Source organism: Lissotriton helveticus, chromosome 5_1 (genome assembly GCF_964261635.1).
Source record: "Lissotriton helveticus chromosome 5_1, aLisHel1.1, whole genome shotgun sequence".
NCBI classification, from domain to species: Eukaryota; Metazoa; Chordata; class Amphibia; order Caudata; family Salamandridae; genus Lissotriton; species Lissotriton helveticus.
The window spans coordinates 210357841-210375208 of NC_136065.1; the positions used below are offsets into that span (position 1 = coordinate 210357841).

A 17368-nucleotide genomic window follows, 5' to 3' on the forward strand; every position below is an offset into this window, starting at 1 on the left:
GTGGTTGGACACCCAAGGCCGTGCGACGTCAGGTGCAGGGGTGTCTTTAGGCGTCAGGTTTTTCTTACAAGCGCCCGTCTGGGGTATCTTCCAGAAAGTGGCTGTAGGCTTCGATTGGAGATTTGAGGCAGGTCCAAGATCATCAGATCTCAAGTCAGCATCACCGGGGAGACCTCCTCGTGGTGTTGGGCCACTCTATCTCGGGCTGTGGGCATCAGGTGCAGAGTGGTGCAGACTCTCGCATTTGGCCGGAGCCAGAGTCTGTGGGTACGGCTTCTTTGATCCTTCTTCTCTTCTTCTGGTCGGTTCTTGTCTGAGGAGGCAAGGTTCAGGGTTGCTCCTGAATACTAGATTTAGAGGCGTTACAGGTAAGTAAAGGTAGTGACCAATAGGTCCCTTCCTTCAAGTGGGCACAACCCCTAATATGCCACCCTCCAGTGGGAGGGGGGCATATGTCTCTCTGGTTGGCTAGGTTCATCATCTACAAGATGGAGGGGATAGAGTTGTACTTCACCACGCCTCCCCCATCGGAGGGGTGGGGTTGGCAAATATGGGCATACCTCCCTTCCTCACTTGGTTTTCCCACTGATTATCCAGCCCAAAGTGGGGGTAAGAACCGGTGGCAGCCAGCTGCTGGAAGCAGCAAATGGCTGGGTTAGCTCACAAAGACGGCAAGTCTTTGAAGCTTCCCCTTCGTGGAACCTGCCCATCCTGGGGGAGGAGGCTTGGCACCTCGCCCCAGGATGTGCATTGTTTCAGATCCCCAAGAGCAGCAGGCTCTCGACCCAGCGGTCCAGAAACATGTCTGGTGGTGGCAGCTGGCGGCAAGCCACTTAGCCACGACAGTAGAGTTAGGTCGTTTTCCAGGGGGCATCTCGGAGATGCCCTTTGTGTGCATTTTTCATTAAATCCCTCACTGGCATTAGTGTGGGTTTAATGTGCTGAGAAGTTTGATACCAAACTTCCCAGTTTTCAGCAAAGTCATTATGGTGCTGTGGAGTTCGTACTGACACCCTCCTAGCACCATATACCCTTAATGGCATTACTGGACTTACAATGTCTAAGAATTGGTTTAGACACTGTATTGGTACAGGGCTCATGCACCTGTACTCTCAGCCACTGTTATAGTGCACCCAGCTAGAGGGGTGGCTGACCTATGCCAGGGCAGTGGGTTGTAGGCTTGGCTTGGCTCGACTCTTCAATTCGTGCTGCACCAAATCACGCAGCCTGCAATGGCTGTGAGTGTGTGTAAAGGTACAGGGCTTCTAAGGGTGGCACAATAAGTGCTGCAGCCCTCAGAGGCCTTCCCTGGCAACAGTGCCCTTGGTACCCGTGGTGACATTTACAAAGGACTGAAATGTGACCAAAGAGTGCCAAATGGGTTTTGTCTCAATGCAGCTTAGGGAAAGAACATAGGCCATGGGTACCTGGTTGGCAGGAACCCAGGGCACACTCAGTCAAAGTACATCAACAGTTCGGCAAAAAGTGGGGGGAACCATGCAAAAAGAGGACACTTTCTTACAAGCAGCATTTAGAAGGGCCCCTTCAGCATCCAGGCAGTTTGTATCCAGTCCTGGGTTCCTGCATTGCCATGTTGTGCACAGCAGTGAGTCTCAGCAGGTGCCTTGCCCCGCTGCAGCACTTGTGGGAACTCCTCGGGTAGCAGGTATGTAAAGGGGTGGCCTCTAAGTGGACCCCCCCACCCCCGGTGTTAGAACGTCAACATGGGTGGCCACATGGCCCGGGTAGATGGCAATGGTCTGGGTAGCGAGCAGAGCACTAGAGGCCTACATCTGCCATTTTGGCTGGCCAAGTCATACCCCTCTCTCTGTGGTATGTCCTAATGATGTACATTTTACATTATGGACTTGAAGGGGACCCATATTGTATGTTCTGAAGATACTGTGGAAGCAGTCCAGCCCCAGAGCTTTCCCTAACGGATTGTAAGATGTTCATGCCTTTGCATTTATTCTTTGAATTGGGTACTTTCCATCTAATTTATTCTATGAATTGGGTCAACGTTAGAAATGCAGATTAGCTTAATGCTAGTTCATTCAACAATATGGACATTATCAGCATTCACAAGAAAGTAGTCGCTACAGGAACTAGTGAGGAAATGAATAAAATATATACTCCATACCTGTTGGTTTTGAATGCTCAATGTTATTTTTAGAGCAAGGTGGTTAAATAATGAAGTGCCTTACGCTCTTTGGGAGTCACACTTTGTTCTGCGTTTAAATATCCAGTGTATGATGTAAGCCCAGGTTAAAGTATAGACCTAAATGGGGCTTGGGTGAGCTTGCATTATCAATTCTTTCAATTCCAGATTCTTTTATCAGTTTGGTTATCGCTAGTGGGGCCATAAATAATTATTGTATTTCTTATTATATATAATGATTACCAGAAATTCAGAGAATCGCACTTAAATTGACCTAAAATTCATCTGTACTTCTATCACTGTCATAACTGATTAAATTTGTAATAGCCTTTTAAGCAGCGAGGATTATTAGAAACCTTCCTTTTTTGATGGAATGTTATGCGGGTGTTGCTTCTTATAGGACAATGATATCTCCTTTGATTTCCCATTGTGTAATTGAGTATTAGCCTGTTTTTGACTGGGCGCTTTTACTCCTTGACATTCAAAGATAGGATTCATGTAGTATCAATGAGTAGGGCCATAGGAATGGATTATGTATTCCATCATATTGACTTCAACTGAAAGGGGATAGTGGTACTTTACCATTTAAGTGGCTAAAGGATTGTGCATCATCATTGATGACTAAAAGCAAATGAATGATGGTCAATGAACAATCATAAGTAAATTCACATGTGCTAAGTGAGAACATGAAATGTTCGTACAAAATGTAGGTTGGCTGATCTCTTAGCTTATAATGAGGTAGGGAAAAGAGATACTAAAGGTGAAATAAGTGTAAAAACAGGAAAGAAGAGGTGGGCTTAAGGAGAAAACAAAAAGTAATAGCATAGGTTTGGTAAGACCTGTCCATGACAAAATACCTTGGATGTGGGTAATATGACGGACTAAAAATGCTGCATCTCAAAGTCTTCCCTACACATCTGTTCACTGTAGAAACCATATTAACTTGATACCTGTAAGCAGCATTAGTAAAGGCAAATCAGCTGACATATACTTTTACAAAAATGGCATTAAGAGCATGAAAATAAATTACTTACCTCTAACGACAGTTCTCCAGTATTGGTATCTTTCATAGATTCACACTCTTGAATCAATCCCCGTTGTCAAAGTTGGAGTCCCAAAGTACCATAATAAAGCAGTATTTATCACTATAATAGACTATAATGGTCAGTTTAATAGCCTATGCCCTTTTGTGTTTTTAGAAAGGACCACATTTGAACTAGAACCAATCAGACGACAGCACCCTCTAAAAACTCCCAACAGATTTTCAAGCACAAGTGGCAATAAATAATCCTGAGGTATAAGGGGAGACTCTACGGAGAGGAGGATGGGTCGCATGTGACCCAACCTTGGTATCTAAGGACCACTGGCCCTACCAGTTTTGGGAACCCTATTAAAGCTATATCTATTGCGCAGTACATGTTTTCTAATGACGATATTTCGCCCACCTGCAGAATATTTTTAGTTTCTGCCCTGTCTTCTGGCAGAAATTCTATGCATGGGCAACATCTGACTAAATCTGGTGGTTATACCTGCCCCATATTGCCAGCAGGTTGGCAGCCCGTACAGTAGCACGGGCATAATTCTAGGAGAAGAGGGGTGATGGGTCCCAATCTGTTACTGGCCGTTAGGTATTGAGCAAATGTTGTTGCGATACTTGTCCTTGACAGGGTGAAACCCCTAAACATAAGAGAGTTCCAAGGTGGTTGTCAGGGCAAGACAAGGCAGTCATATTATTCAGAAGAAATTCCAATAAGCCGGATTCATAGTGATAGTTCTTTATATAAAGGTGTTGTCACTCATTTAAGAAATTGTGAGTAGGTATGCAAATAAGTGAAAGACAGCCAACACATATTTTGCCCCATTACATGGGCATCCAGCCTGGGGCTTCCTCAGGGCGTGGCACATTTCTGAAAGACTTGTGTCTTTGAAAACAAAATAGGTCCTTGGTCGATCTTGAGAATTACGGGCGTAATGCCCACTGGTCTGTCTGAGTCACATGCTGCATCTGTCAGATGCAGCATTCGTCAGATGCAGCACTCATCAGATGCATTCTGTCAGATGCAGCATTCGACTCAGACAGACCGGAAGGCATTAAGCCCGTAATTCTCAAGATCAACCAAGGTCATAGACAAGGCCGTCACCGACGACCATCACAGACGAGGCAGTCGCCGACGACCGGCACAGACGAGGCCGTCGCCGACGACCGGCACACACGAGGCCGTCGCCGACGACCGGCACACACGAGGCCGTCGCCGACAACCGGCACACACGAGGCCGTCGCCGACGACCGGCACACACGAGGCCGTCGCCGACGACCGGCACACACGAGGCCGTCGCCGACGACCGGCACACACGAGGCCGTCGCCGACGACCGGCACAGACAAGGCCGTCGCCGACGACAGTCACAGACAAGGCCGTCGCCGGCGACAGTCACAGACAAGGCCGTCGCCGACGACCATCACAGATGATGCCCTCGCCGATGACCGTCATAGACGAGACAGACGACGACGACAGTCATAGACTAGACCGACGACGACGACCGTCATAGACGAGGCCGTCGCCGACGACCGGCACAGACGAGGCCGTCGCCGACGACCGGCACAGACGAGGCCGTCGCCGACGACCGGCACAGACGAGGCCGTCGCCAACGACCGGCACAGACGAGGCCGTCGCCGACGACTGGCACAGACGAGGCCGTCGCCAACGACTGGCACAGACGAGGCCGTCGCCAACGACCGGCACAGACGAGGCCGTCGCCAACAACCGTCATAGACGAGACAGACGACGACAGTCATAGACTAGACCGACGATGACGACCGTCATAGACGAGGCCGTCATAGATGAGACGGTCTTAGACGACCATCATAGATGAGACCGTCATAGACGACTGTCATAGATGAGACCGTCGTAGACTACTGTCATAGATAAAAACCATCCTAGATGACCGTCATAGATGAGACCGTCGCAGTAGGAGGCCGCCTCAAATGAGGCCATCGTAGACGAGTCAGGCGTAGTTGACATTGCTGTGGTCCTCGATGTTATGATCATAAATTGCTGTGAACGATGATTTTGACTGAAGTTTTGCCGCAGACTCCTCATTGTCCGATTCTGAGTATTTCCCTGATATAGTGTCAGGGCTGAAGAGGGAGTTGTAGGTTCTGCCTCCGGGTACGTTTTTTCCAATTTTTTCGCTCTGTGAGAAGCATCCTATTAAGACTCATGGTAAGTCTTTTTTTAATGGCTTTTCTGTGCTGCTTCTAGAGACCCTTGGCGCGTCTTTGCCCTTTGACTTCTCCTGTGAGGTGAAGGAATCTTCACTGTCCTCATCAGAGGTCACAGATTTAAGTTTCTGTAGTCCCAATAATAACCTCATCTCTGAACGCGAGAGGTTTTCGAGGAAAAGGTAAGAACATCTGTAGTCTATTACCTTGTTTTCTGATACTCTGACTTATTAGTGCCAGGGTCAGAGAAATGAAACATGAAATATAACCTTGGATGATGCAATAAGTAATAGCTGAAGAAACTGCAGCGCTTAAGGAGGCTTCCTTCACACAACATGTGGTAGAAAATCTAAGGTACTAAGCCTCGGTTGGGAGTGTTCTAGAGAGGGCTGTCGCCTAATTGATTACAGTTCAAGTTTTTTTTTTTTTTAAGGACATAAATAGGCTATTAAGCTTTTCCTTGCCATTACAGCCTATGACAGTGATACATACTGCTTTATTATGGTACTATGGGATTCCTACTTCGACGGTGGGGAATGATTCAAGTATGTAAATTAATGAAAGTACCAATGCTGGAAAAAATTAACTAATGTTATGACATTTTTGTTGTTGTTCTCAGATGTACCTTATCGCTACAATCTACCCACTTATCATTAATCAACATGTCTGATAATATCTAAAGAGATCAGTGAAACTTTCAGGACTGCTGTTCTAAACATCCATAACTGTAGCAAAGCTATTTAACGCAGATACTCAATAAACATAAAAGCACAGTGGTACACATATACCTCCATACCTGAAAAAAAACAAAACATATTGATTCTTGAACTTGTCAGCTGTAACAATCAAGAAGTGACTTAGAAAGTAGGTGGGCGCAGCTTCAATGATGCAAAGACATCTTTTGATTCTAAACTACTAGCTAATATATCAATGTTAAAATCTCCCTCTGTCTTTGTTTCACCTAAAAGTTTCCATGCAACCCAGTTATCAGGAAGGCAGTTAGAAGACAGAAGATACATGGAGGCTGTGAATGGTCAGCTCCATGTTTTTTCTGTAGTTAATCACAAATACGTATAAGAAAACAGACTGCAATCCAGCTGTATTTATGTGTATGTAACCACATAAATGGAAGACCAGAAGCCCATGACTCCCATGGGCTTCATCTACATTAGGAAAACATTTATGTCTACATTTGTTTCAACTTCAACCGGTTTTGAATCAGACTCGTTTAATGAATTCCATATATTTTGCTGCACCAAGATCAGACGCCTGGGATTTGTATGCTGAGAGCATGGGTCACCACTTAGACATTGTAGAGGAGAAGGTGGTCTGCACATGTAGGTATGCCTGGTACTGGCTTTACACAGCACTGAAAAACGATCACTTTGTGCTGGGTTAACCAATGGTGGGACAAGAACAGAGCCAGGATTTAGGTGTAGCCAATGTACTCAATCGTTAATATTCAGACTTAAACCTTAAAGAGCATACAGTTGAGTACAATTCATTAAGTTCGACACACTCGTTAATGTTCTAAATCACAATTTTTCATGTGTTGGGTTCCAAAACCCAGATTCACGTAACAAAAAGGCCTGCACACTACCTGTTTCGTTGCAATACAGAACATTAATGAAGAGAAGGTACTGGAGCCACTTTATGTTGTCAGAAAAGCCAAACTACAATCCTAAAACTAACTACAACATCCTCTGCACAAGAAAACTGCACGTGTTCAATAACTACTACATGAACAACCAAGTCCCAAAGAAACAATCAAAAAAAGAAATCCCTTTACCTATCAGAACTCCAGGCTTCCTTTTATTTCGCCTCCTACGCTTCCTTGTGGGTTTTACCCAAGGGCTTTCTACCTTTGCTTTCTTCTTCTGCAGCTTTTTACGCATACTGGATTCAGAACTCTGGAGAATCACAAGATTAGATTGAGGTACTGAATGCCAGTGAGACTGAAAAACAAAGTGATAATCTGTTAACAGACATGATTAGCGCATGACAAGACAGTGATTTCTTCAAAGTTTTTTTAATACTACTGTTATATTCTACACAACATTGTGTTGTATTACCACTCAAAAGCATCAGCACCGTTTACCATTAAAAAATCTAATACAAAACTAGGATGTGAGCAAATTTACGAATCACAGGCTGCATCACCTGGCACATTTTTTCATTGGTACAGCATGCAGTACTGCTTCATATGCTATCAACAACCAGAACCAGTAATATAAAAATTAAAAACATTCTCTATCTAAACTGTTCATATATCAACTGAAGATCATTAAATAATTTGTAACTATTTGGTCATCAATAGAATATTAATATTTTGTGATTTAGCAACTCATTCCTAGTAGTTATGAAACATCAGAACATCTTTTCAGGTACTCCAAAATTCATGTAATTTTGGTATGTTAGTTGGGATGTATTTTCCATCCACACGTACCAAGTCAGATTCATTCCCATCATCTTCTTCCTCAATGGTCTCTCCGGAATCTTCTTCAGAATCCACATCTCCGATCTGTATTGCCCGAAGCAAAGAAATGTGTGAATTACCCATTTGCAAGTTAATACAATTACCTGGCAAGAACAGGTGGAAACATGGATGCCCATCTTTCATGTGGAACCTACTCATCAAATTGCTAGTTAGCATTTAGCCAACTGGCAGTTATCAAACAGAATCACAACAATATAACTGTGTGACACACAAGGGGCAGTTCTACACCCATCAAAATATTTAAAACACAAGCATACACTATTAAAACCCATCCTACAGATGCCATCTTACAGAAACCTCTTCCCATAAAAAATTTAAATAGTACCCACTCAAAAGATGGTAAGCCATCAGCCAGCAACCATATTTACTGTTTACCATTTAGAATCTAATATCAGCAGATAGACCACCTTTTATGCATAAAATAATCACGTTTACCTAGTGAGCACCAGCCTCAAGAACATCTTTATTCATGTACCTTTTTACTGATGTCCGCAACCAACGGATCTTCTATACAGGATCTGTTCTGTTCTGTAGTAAGCGGTGCTGGTTGCTCAGGTCCACGGTCTTCATCTTCTTCTAGCTCTTCGGAGTCATCATCTTCTGAGTCCATCTCTACATTTTCCCCATTTACTTGTGGACTTGAACTAATTGGGTCCTTTTCGACCTAAAACACAAGAATGTATGCAACTTTACCTGTGACTCATCATTTTTTAATCTTTTTATATTTTAAAAGACACACAAAATAATAATAGTCTATTGAGGGAAATCGTAGATATGAGTTTTCAATACATAAAGACATCACCGTAGTTAACTTTTAAGAAATGCAAGAAATCATGGTAAGCTGTCTTTTTTTTTTATTTTGCAGAGTTTTATATAGCGCGAACTTGACCCGAACTGAATCAGGTATCAGAGCGCTTTACATAGCACCAGTTACGTTACATGAGGAAACGCATTAATTTTTGTTAGGCACGGGGAGATTAAGTGATTTGCCCAGAATCACAGGATGTTTGGCGTCGTTACCAAGACTCGAACCCAGATCCCCAGGTCCGAGGTCGGAGGTCAGCTATTAACCTTCACTTAGACATGCTGCAAAGGATTATGGACCAGTCACAGGGACGATCTGGGTGATGGGAGACCGTTACCTGTCGGGTCTATCAGTCTTAGGGTCCTCTTTGTACTTTTTATCCTCTATCATCGTCCAGCAGAGTGGGCCTTATACTGGGGATGCAGAATGCTGAAGATGAGCAGCAAGTTTTCCCGGGCCCACCCTCTGTGTCCATAGAAGTCAGAGGTAGTCTCTGGTCTCAGCACTCGATCTCCCACGAGAGTCTAGACTAGTTAAGTGCAGGTCCATTTTGATTTCAGGCACAGGTCTCCCGTTCTTGGGGACACCTCGGGTAGGTCAGAAATAAATACGTCTCCCATGATGCACTTTCGCATCCAACTGCAGGCATTCCTGGACATCTAGCCTGGGTGCAGGCTTTGTTAGCTTTTGTGACCCTGATGCTTAACAGGGGACTAGTTGCCTCGTCCTTGGAGTCACTTTATATGGCTTTGCACAAGGGGAGTTCATTTCCACGAATGGGCACAGTCCTCTTTGCAGGTCCTTCAGGTCCTTCCGATAACCCCGTAACCATGGCAGAGAAAGCAAGTTTCTTGCCTTTCACCCCTTGTCACCAGAGGATACAGACCGCTTGCAAGAAGGAATTACTTTCGGACCCCCTTTGGAGTCCTGCCTACTGAATTTTATGAAAATAGGAAGGGAAGTCATTGTACCACATCTTACCTCACTGCTCAATGGAGCAATTTCAGCAGGATAGTAACCTATCCCTTTGAAGACTGCAGTGGTCAAATCTCTTTTGAAAAACCTTCACTGGATCGGGCTGAACTAAAGATCTCCCTGTTACTTGTCACAGCAAAAATTCTGGAGAAACATTTGAACTTCCATCTCAGCTCCTACCTAGGGGAATATCAGTGTCTCGAAGGCTCACAGCATGGTTTTAGAAATAATCACAGCACGGAGGCTGCATTAACCTCCGTAATCAACCAAACTTGCGTTCAGGTTGATGCTGGACATACCACGCTGTTGATTCTTCTTGAGCTTACGGCGTCCTTCAACACTATATTCCCTCTGAGACTGGTGGACAGGCTTAAGGCAAATGGGGGTTGAGTGGGTCGCCCTTAAGCTGCTCACCTCATTCCTTAGTGAACGGGCACAAATAGTGCGACCTTTGACTCTGCTTGCAGGCAGGTCGCCCCCACGCCGCTGCTCGTCACCTGACTGCATGGTTACTGCCTCCTTGCTGTCTCCTTGTTCCTCTTTTTTTTTCTTTTTTCCTTGCCCTCTGCCCTGTGCGCCAGTACCCCCTGACCCCCGCCGTTCTCGATCCAGCACTTTCCCGCCGCTGCTTCCCTGAGGCCCCGCCCCCCTGCACACCCATTCGCCTCACCGCTTCCGGCTCCCAGCTGCTCCTCCCTCCCAAGCCGAGAAGCGGCCGGGCACAGCGGGCATGCCTAAGGCAAGCCCGTCTGCGTGCGTCCGCACCTGGACCGCACCCAGCGCCAGAACCCCTGGACCCCGCGAACGCCACGACACCAGAATCCACTATGACGCCAGCACCCTCCACGCACTCAACGCTGGCCGGAACCACACCTGCTTCCAGGCCGCCCCAAAACGGACCCTTCTCCTGCAGCACCACCTCCGACAGAACCACCAAACCTCAAAGGACTGGACCCAACCACCTCCACTGCATACTCAACACCCACTCCGCACGCAAACACGCGGTCCTGCTCTGGGATCTGCTCGACACGTACGCCCCAGATGTGGCCTTCCTGACCGAGACCTGGTGGAACGACTCCTCGGCGCCTGACATCGCCATAGCCATCCCGGACGGCTACAAGATCACCCGCAGGGATCGCGCCAACTGAATCGGAGGAGGAACAGCCATCGTCCACAAGTCCACCCTCAAGGTTGCCACCCATGCAGACGACACCATCAACACCGCCGAACACCTGCACTTCCGGATCAACACCAACCCCAACACCACCCTCAGAGGAATACTCATCTACAGACCCCCCGGACCCCGGGCTCAGTTCAGCGACTCCATCGCCGACCTCGCCAGCACCCACACACTCGCATCCACGGACTACATCCTCCATGGGGACCTGAACTTCCACCTCGAGAACAACAATAACGCCAACTGCGCCACCCTGATCGACAACTTCGTCAACCTCAGCCTCCGACAACTCGTCACCGCAGCCACCCCGCCGGCCACACGCTGGATCCAGTCTTCTCCACAGGCTCCCACGTCGCCTTCGACCACACCATCAAATTCCACTGGACCGACCACCGCTGCATCCATTTCACCTACAAGAAACCAACCACGCACCACCAGACCCAACAGCTACCTCGCCGGTGCCGGAGCAAAGTCACCGAAGACCAGCTAATCACCTCCCTTGCCAAGAACCCACCCACCGACCCCACCAACCAAGACGCCGCAGCCCGAAACCTCAGACAGTGGATCGACGACTGCGCCAACACCCTCGCCCCGCTCAAGAAACCTTCCAACAGCCACGCCAACAAGAGAGCCACCTGGTTCACAGGCGAGCTCCAGACCTCTAAACGTGCTTGCCGGAAACTGGAGAAGACATGGCTCCACGAACGTACACCGGACAACCACGCAGCTCACAAGAACGCCACCTGCAGACACCACCACCTCATTAGATTAGCCAAGAGATCCTCCTTCAAAGACCGCTTGGATAACAGCGCACACAACAGCAAAGAGCTCTTCAGCATTGTAAAGGAACTCTTCAACCCCAGCGCCAACGACATCTAGCCCTCACAAGAACTGTGCGACTCACTAGCCATCTTCTTCCACCGCAAGATCGCTGATATCCACGACAGCTTCAACACCATGACCGCCCGACTACACACGACACACCTCCCCCCTGTGAACACCCCAGCGGCAACCGCCTGACCTCCTGGTCCAACGTCAACGACGACGAGACACGCAAGGTCATGAACTCCATCCACTCAGGATCTCCGTCTGACTCGTGCCCACACCACGTATTCAACAAAGCAGACGCAGCCATCGCACCCCAACTAAGGAAGGTCATCAACATCTCCTTCGAAACAGCGACATTCCCGGAAAGCTGGAAGCACGCCGAAATCAACGCCCTCCTCAAGAAGCCCAAAGCGGACCCCAAGGACCTCAAGAACTTCCGGCCCATCTCCCTGCTCCCGTTCCTGGCAAAGGTCATCGAGAAAATCGTCAACATGCAATTGGCCCGCCACCTGGAAGACATCATCATCTTGGACCTGTCCCAGTCCGGATTCAGACAAAATCACAGCAACGAGACAGCCCTCATCGCAGCCACAGACAACAACGGCGAAACATCAGCCCTTATCCTCCTGGAACCGTCAGCCAACTTCGACACGGTCTGCAATCAGACTCTAAAGACACGCCTCCTAGAAGACGGAATCCAAGAGAAGGCTCTTGACTGGACCACGTCGTTCCTCTCCGGCAGAACTCAGAGCGTCCGCCTACCACCCTTCCGATCCGAAGCCACTGACATCATCTGCGGCGTCCCCCAGGGCTCATCCCTCAGCCCGACGCTGTTCAACGTCTACATGGCCCCCCTCGCACAAGTGGCCGGCCATCACCACCTCAACATCATCTCCTACGCCGACACCCAGCTCATCCTCTCATTCACCAAGGATCCACACACCGCCAAAACCAACCTCCACGAGGGAAGGAAGGCCGTCGCCGACTGGATGAGGAACAGCCATCTGAAGCTGAACTCGGACAAGACGGAGGTCCTCATCCTTGGACCCACCCCCTCAGCCTGGGACAACTCCTGGTGGCCGACCACACTGGGAACAGCCCCAACACCCACCAACCATGCACGCAATCTAGGATTCATCCTCGACTCCTCCCTCTCCATGGCTAAGCTGGTCAACGCCGTCTCCTCCTCCTGCTACAACAAGCTCCGCAGGATCTACAAGTGAATCCCGACCGAAACAAGAAGAATGGTGACACAAGCCCTCGTCAGCAGCAGAGTGGACTACGGCAACGCACACTACGCAGGAATCCCAGCCAAACACCTACGACGACTACAACGCATCCAAAACGCCTCCGCCCGACTGATCGTCAACGTCCCCCGCCGCAGCCACATCACCCCCCACCTGAGAGACCTACACTGGCTCCCCGTCGACAAGAGGATCACCTTCAAGCTCCTCACCCACACACACAAAGCACTCCACAACGCCGGACCAGCCTACCTGAACAGCAGACTCAGCTTCCACACCCCCACCCGCCAGTTCCGCTCCACCAGCCTAACCCTCGCCAGTGTCCCCCGAATCCAACGAACGACCTCCGGCGGCAGATCCTTCTCCTACCTCGCCGCCAAGGCCTGGAACACCCTCCCTACCCACATACGGCAGACCCAAGACCTACTCGCCTTCAGAAGACCCCTCAAGACCTGGCTCTTCGAGCAGTAGCAGAAACCCCCCTCCCCTCCCTCCCCTCAGCGCCTTGGGACCCTCACGGGTAAGTAGCGCGCTTTACAAGTACTCTGATTGATTGATTGAATAGTGAAAATGGATCCATTTTATTCGGCCTCTGGCCAGGTGTTTTGTGGAGTCCCTCAAGTCTCCTCATTGAGCCCGACCCTTTTTAATATTTATGTTGCTCCTTTGGCCAAGGTCGTTCAATCCTTTGGACTGGAGGTGTTGTCCTATGCAGACGACACCCAAATTATGGTGTCCATCACTAATAGCATAGAGGCGTATGCCACCAATTTTAAAAACTGTATGCAGGCAGTCTTTTCCTGGATAATAGAAAACTATCTTAGACTTAACGGGGACAAAACAGAGGTTTTGATCTTTGGAAACCAACAGCATATCTGGCCCAACGCCTGGTGGCCTGACATGTTTGGCCCCTGCCCAGTGTCCCAAGGAAAAAATCTTGGTGTCATTGTGGACAACTCTCTCTCCTTGAGCCCCAAGATTAATAGAACAGTGTCTACCTGCTTCGGGACCATCAGGATTCTTAGGAAAATGTCACAATTTCTTTCCTTCTCCTCTCGAACGCAGGCAGGCATTGCCCTAGTGTTACCTAGGTTAGATTATTGTAATGCCCTTTATTTGGGTATTAACAAAGGGCTAATTCATTATTTGCAGCTGGTACAAAACGCTGCAGCCAGACTGGTAATGGACCTTCCTAAATTCCACTCAGTCTCAGCCACTGTTAGTGAGTTGTATTGGCTTCCTTTAAACCAGAGAATCCTGTTTAAGGCTCTGTGTCTCACTCACAAGGCCTTCTACAATCTAGGTTCAGAAGGTATTAAAGGTCTCTTCCGTCGTTATGTTCCTACCAAGCTGCTAAGATCAGCCAATGAAAATCTGTTGGCAGTGCCCAGGTTTAAGAGTCAGATGGTAAGGGGGGCAAAGCCTTCTCTGTCGCCGCGGCCAGGCTCTGGAACTCCCTCCCCTCTGTAATTTTGTGATAAGAGTCTCACTCTCTCTTCCACAAGGCTTTGAAGACCTGGCTCTTTACCAGGCTATCAGGGTGAGCCCCACAGGTACCACTGTCTGAAGGCCCTTTCCGCAGCGCCTTGACGCCTCGGGCAGAGTTTGCGCTTTGGAAGGTTAATATTCATTCATTCAGAAAGTGCTGAACAGTTTTTAATGCAGCCTCTCTTTGTTGGATTAAATGAGCAGCAGGACCATCCTTTCTTCTTGCCAGTCGTGATCAGGGCATCTTCGTATTTGTGGGAGGGGAGGACCCATTAGCCAGTGGGACAACAATTCCCATAAGGCAACCCTTCCCACTTTATATCACCTTTAGAAGTTTGGCTCAAAAACAATGCTAAAGTACCTTTCCCTGCCTGCATCCAAGTTAGCTCAGGACTTCTTCCCCTTTCTACACCCGTAGGGCACACCCAGCATAATAAGCTGCTTCTCCGGGAAAACCAGCTCTACAATAGGCTTTCCCGCCCTCTGAAGGCCTTGCCAACGGGAATGTCTACACAGGAGTGCACATGCTAAGGTGTGATCGCCGTTTGCTTCACTGAGGTAGGAGCCTCTTTGAAGCTGGGCCATCTGTGACCGCAGCTCAAGAGACATTCTGCTCAAGGAGGTCACACTTCCTTCCACCAACAGTTCCCTTTGTTCCTGAAAGCACTTCATGCTTCCTAGCGGAAGGCATCCTGTTGTCTAGGGGGGCATCTGATGCAGACAGTAAGGACCGGCTACAGGAGGTTTTAGCAACAAAATGGTGACTTTCTAAAGTCACTTTCCTTTTAAAAGCCACCTTAAATATGATCTCAGCAATAAGTCCGGTTTAATGTAACAATTAATTTGATACCTTGAAGTAATATCTTTGGTGGTCCTGAGTGGAAATTCGCACACAGTGCGGTGGCTAGTGTAACTAGGTTAGCCAATGCGGCCCACCAGCCTACCTACAGTGAAAACGTCAATTTCGAGTTTTTACTGTTAGGGAATGTCGAACACGGGAGGAACATGCCTTTCTTTTTAACATCTAGCACCTGCTTTGTGGGTTACCAAGACCTTCCTTATGGGTGACTTATTAATATTAAAAAGGACGTTTTTCACTTGGCAAGAGGGTTTATTTTGTCATGTTGCACTGGCAGTTTCGGAGATGCCCGCTGAAGGTTGCAGTGACAGGCCTAGGGTCTCGTTTTCACCTTGTCACTGCAATAGTGGCACAATTCAGTGCTGCAGTCTACTAGCGACATTTCACTTACAAGCCCTGGATACCTTTTGTACCAAATACCAGGGACGTATATGTAGGTTAAATATGCCAATCAGGTATTAGCCAATTGTACGCTTACGCTGAGGGGTCAGAATACATACACTGGGGTCCGATAGAGCCTAGCAAACTACAGAATAGGAAAACCATCAATCCAAAATTTGGGGTGGATGGGGGGAGGGGGTGATCATAAAAAAGGAGGCACTAACCATAGTCCTACATTTTGGGAGGCTCAGGGGATGTTCATAAAAAAACAAGAGGCACTTTTCTACAAAATTCCTTGTCGATTAAATGGTGCCACCACTGCCTCTCTTCATACATATGTGGCTTGTAACAAGGTTTACCACTATGGGTTCCTTGAAGTTCTGGAGACCCACATGGAAATTAACAATGAAGTGAAAAATTGGTGAGCCACACTCCTCGCCAAACAGAAACATTTTGTCTGGATATATGTTTTCACCTCAGATCTTTTTCCTGATTCATTTAGTAACTCCCAGGGGTCAGTTCTGGTGTATAGGATCTTTAATCTGTGCACAAATAGAAGGATGACAGTGGTCTATACCAGTGCTAGCACATACACAGTTTCTGGAAATTATTTGTGACATCTATACAATCAAGTGTGCTCAATGAAGACGGGAACCACTATGTCATCCCAATAGTGTCAAGTAAAAGGCAGAAACCCTCCTATATACAAAGAGTATCCCAAAAATGTCCAGAGCACGGCCACACTGAGCAGTAGAAGGTCCGTAACTATAGCAATTCCGTTAAAAGGTAAGGTAAGTACAGAAAACCGATGATTCCATTCGTTTTTATTCCATATTCTTGCTCAAATGAATTCAAACAACAGCCGACACGTGTTTCGTTGTACTATACGACTTTTTCAAGGCTCTGAATGGTTCAACTGATTCATCCGAAGGAAAGTAAAAAAAAAAAAACAAGTCTTGGCCCTCGGAGCCCCGAGGGCTACAGAAAGGATGATCTTTTTACATTTTTTATGTAAAGGGATGATAACGTCCAATCGTAACAGCAAGGACTCTAACTCATACGCAAAACACAAAATCAGGCGTTCAGTGAGTTATACGAATTGTGTTACAGAGACCGGGACTTATCAAGGTCCTTACTGTTATGATTGGATGTTATCATGCTTAACTCCCTTTACATAATAATTGTAAATAAGATCATCCTTTCTGTATCCTTCGGGAGGCGGCTGGGCACATGCAAATCTACATCTTGGTGTTGTTGCCTCTGTATCCTTGTGAGAAAGTGCCATCTTTCTTGCCTTTGTATGCCCCCACTTTTTTCTGAACTACTGGTGTGCTTTGACTGAGTGTGCCCTGAGTTCCTGCCAACCCAGGGCCTGTGTTCCTTCCCTATAACTGTGCTGAAACTAAAAACCCAATTGGCCTCTCTGGCCACCTGTCAGCCCCTAGTAAATGGTACCCTAGGTACCCAGGGCATGGTGGCCAGAGAAGACCCCTGAGGGCTGCAGCACTTATTGTGCCACCCTTAGGTGCCCTGTACCCTGGCACCCACACACTGCCTTTGCAGGCTGAGTGCCTAAGTACAGAACTAAACCAAGAGTCGACATGGCGCACATCCCTGTGTGCCATGCCCACAGAACCCACTGCTCTGGCATACTTCAGTCACCCCTCTGGCTGGGTGCCCTATGCCAGAGGTGTGGGCACAGGTGCATGAGCCCTGTGCCCCTACAGTACCCAGG

The 17368-nt window shown here is 47.7% G+C and overlaps 1 protein-coding gene across 10 annotated transcripts in view; it reads right to left on the reverse strand.

Moving 5' to 3' along the window:
• The window catches only part of EHMT1 (euchromatic histone lysine methyltransferase 1), a 984283-nt gene that overhangs the window by 563786 nt on the left and 403129 nt on the right, over positions 1–17368 (reverse strand). For 8 of the 10 annotated variants that reach the window (XM_078642018.1, XM_078642009.1, XM_078642013.1 and 5 more), the window contains 3 exons: positions 8352–8540; positions 7826–7900; positions 7169–7334 (listed from right to left, as the gene is read on the reverse strand). In XM_078642018.1, the coding sequence (XP_078498144.1) occupies positions 7169–7334; positions 7826–7900; positions 8352–8540 (430 nt within the window). The remainder of the gene's footprint in view (positions 1–7168; positions 7335–7825; positions 7901–8351; positions 8541–17368) is intronic. The other 2 variants (XM_078642016.1, XM_078642017.1) reach the window with 1 other exon arrangement.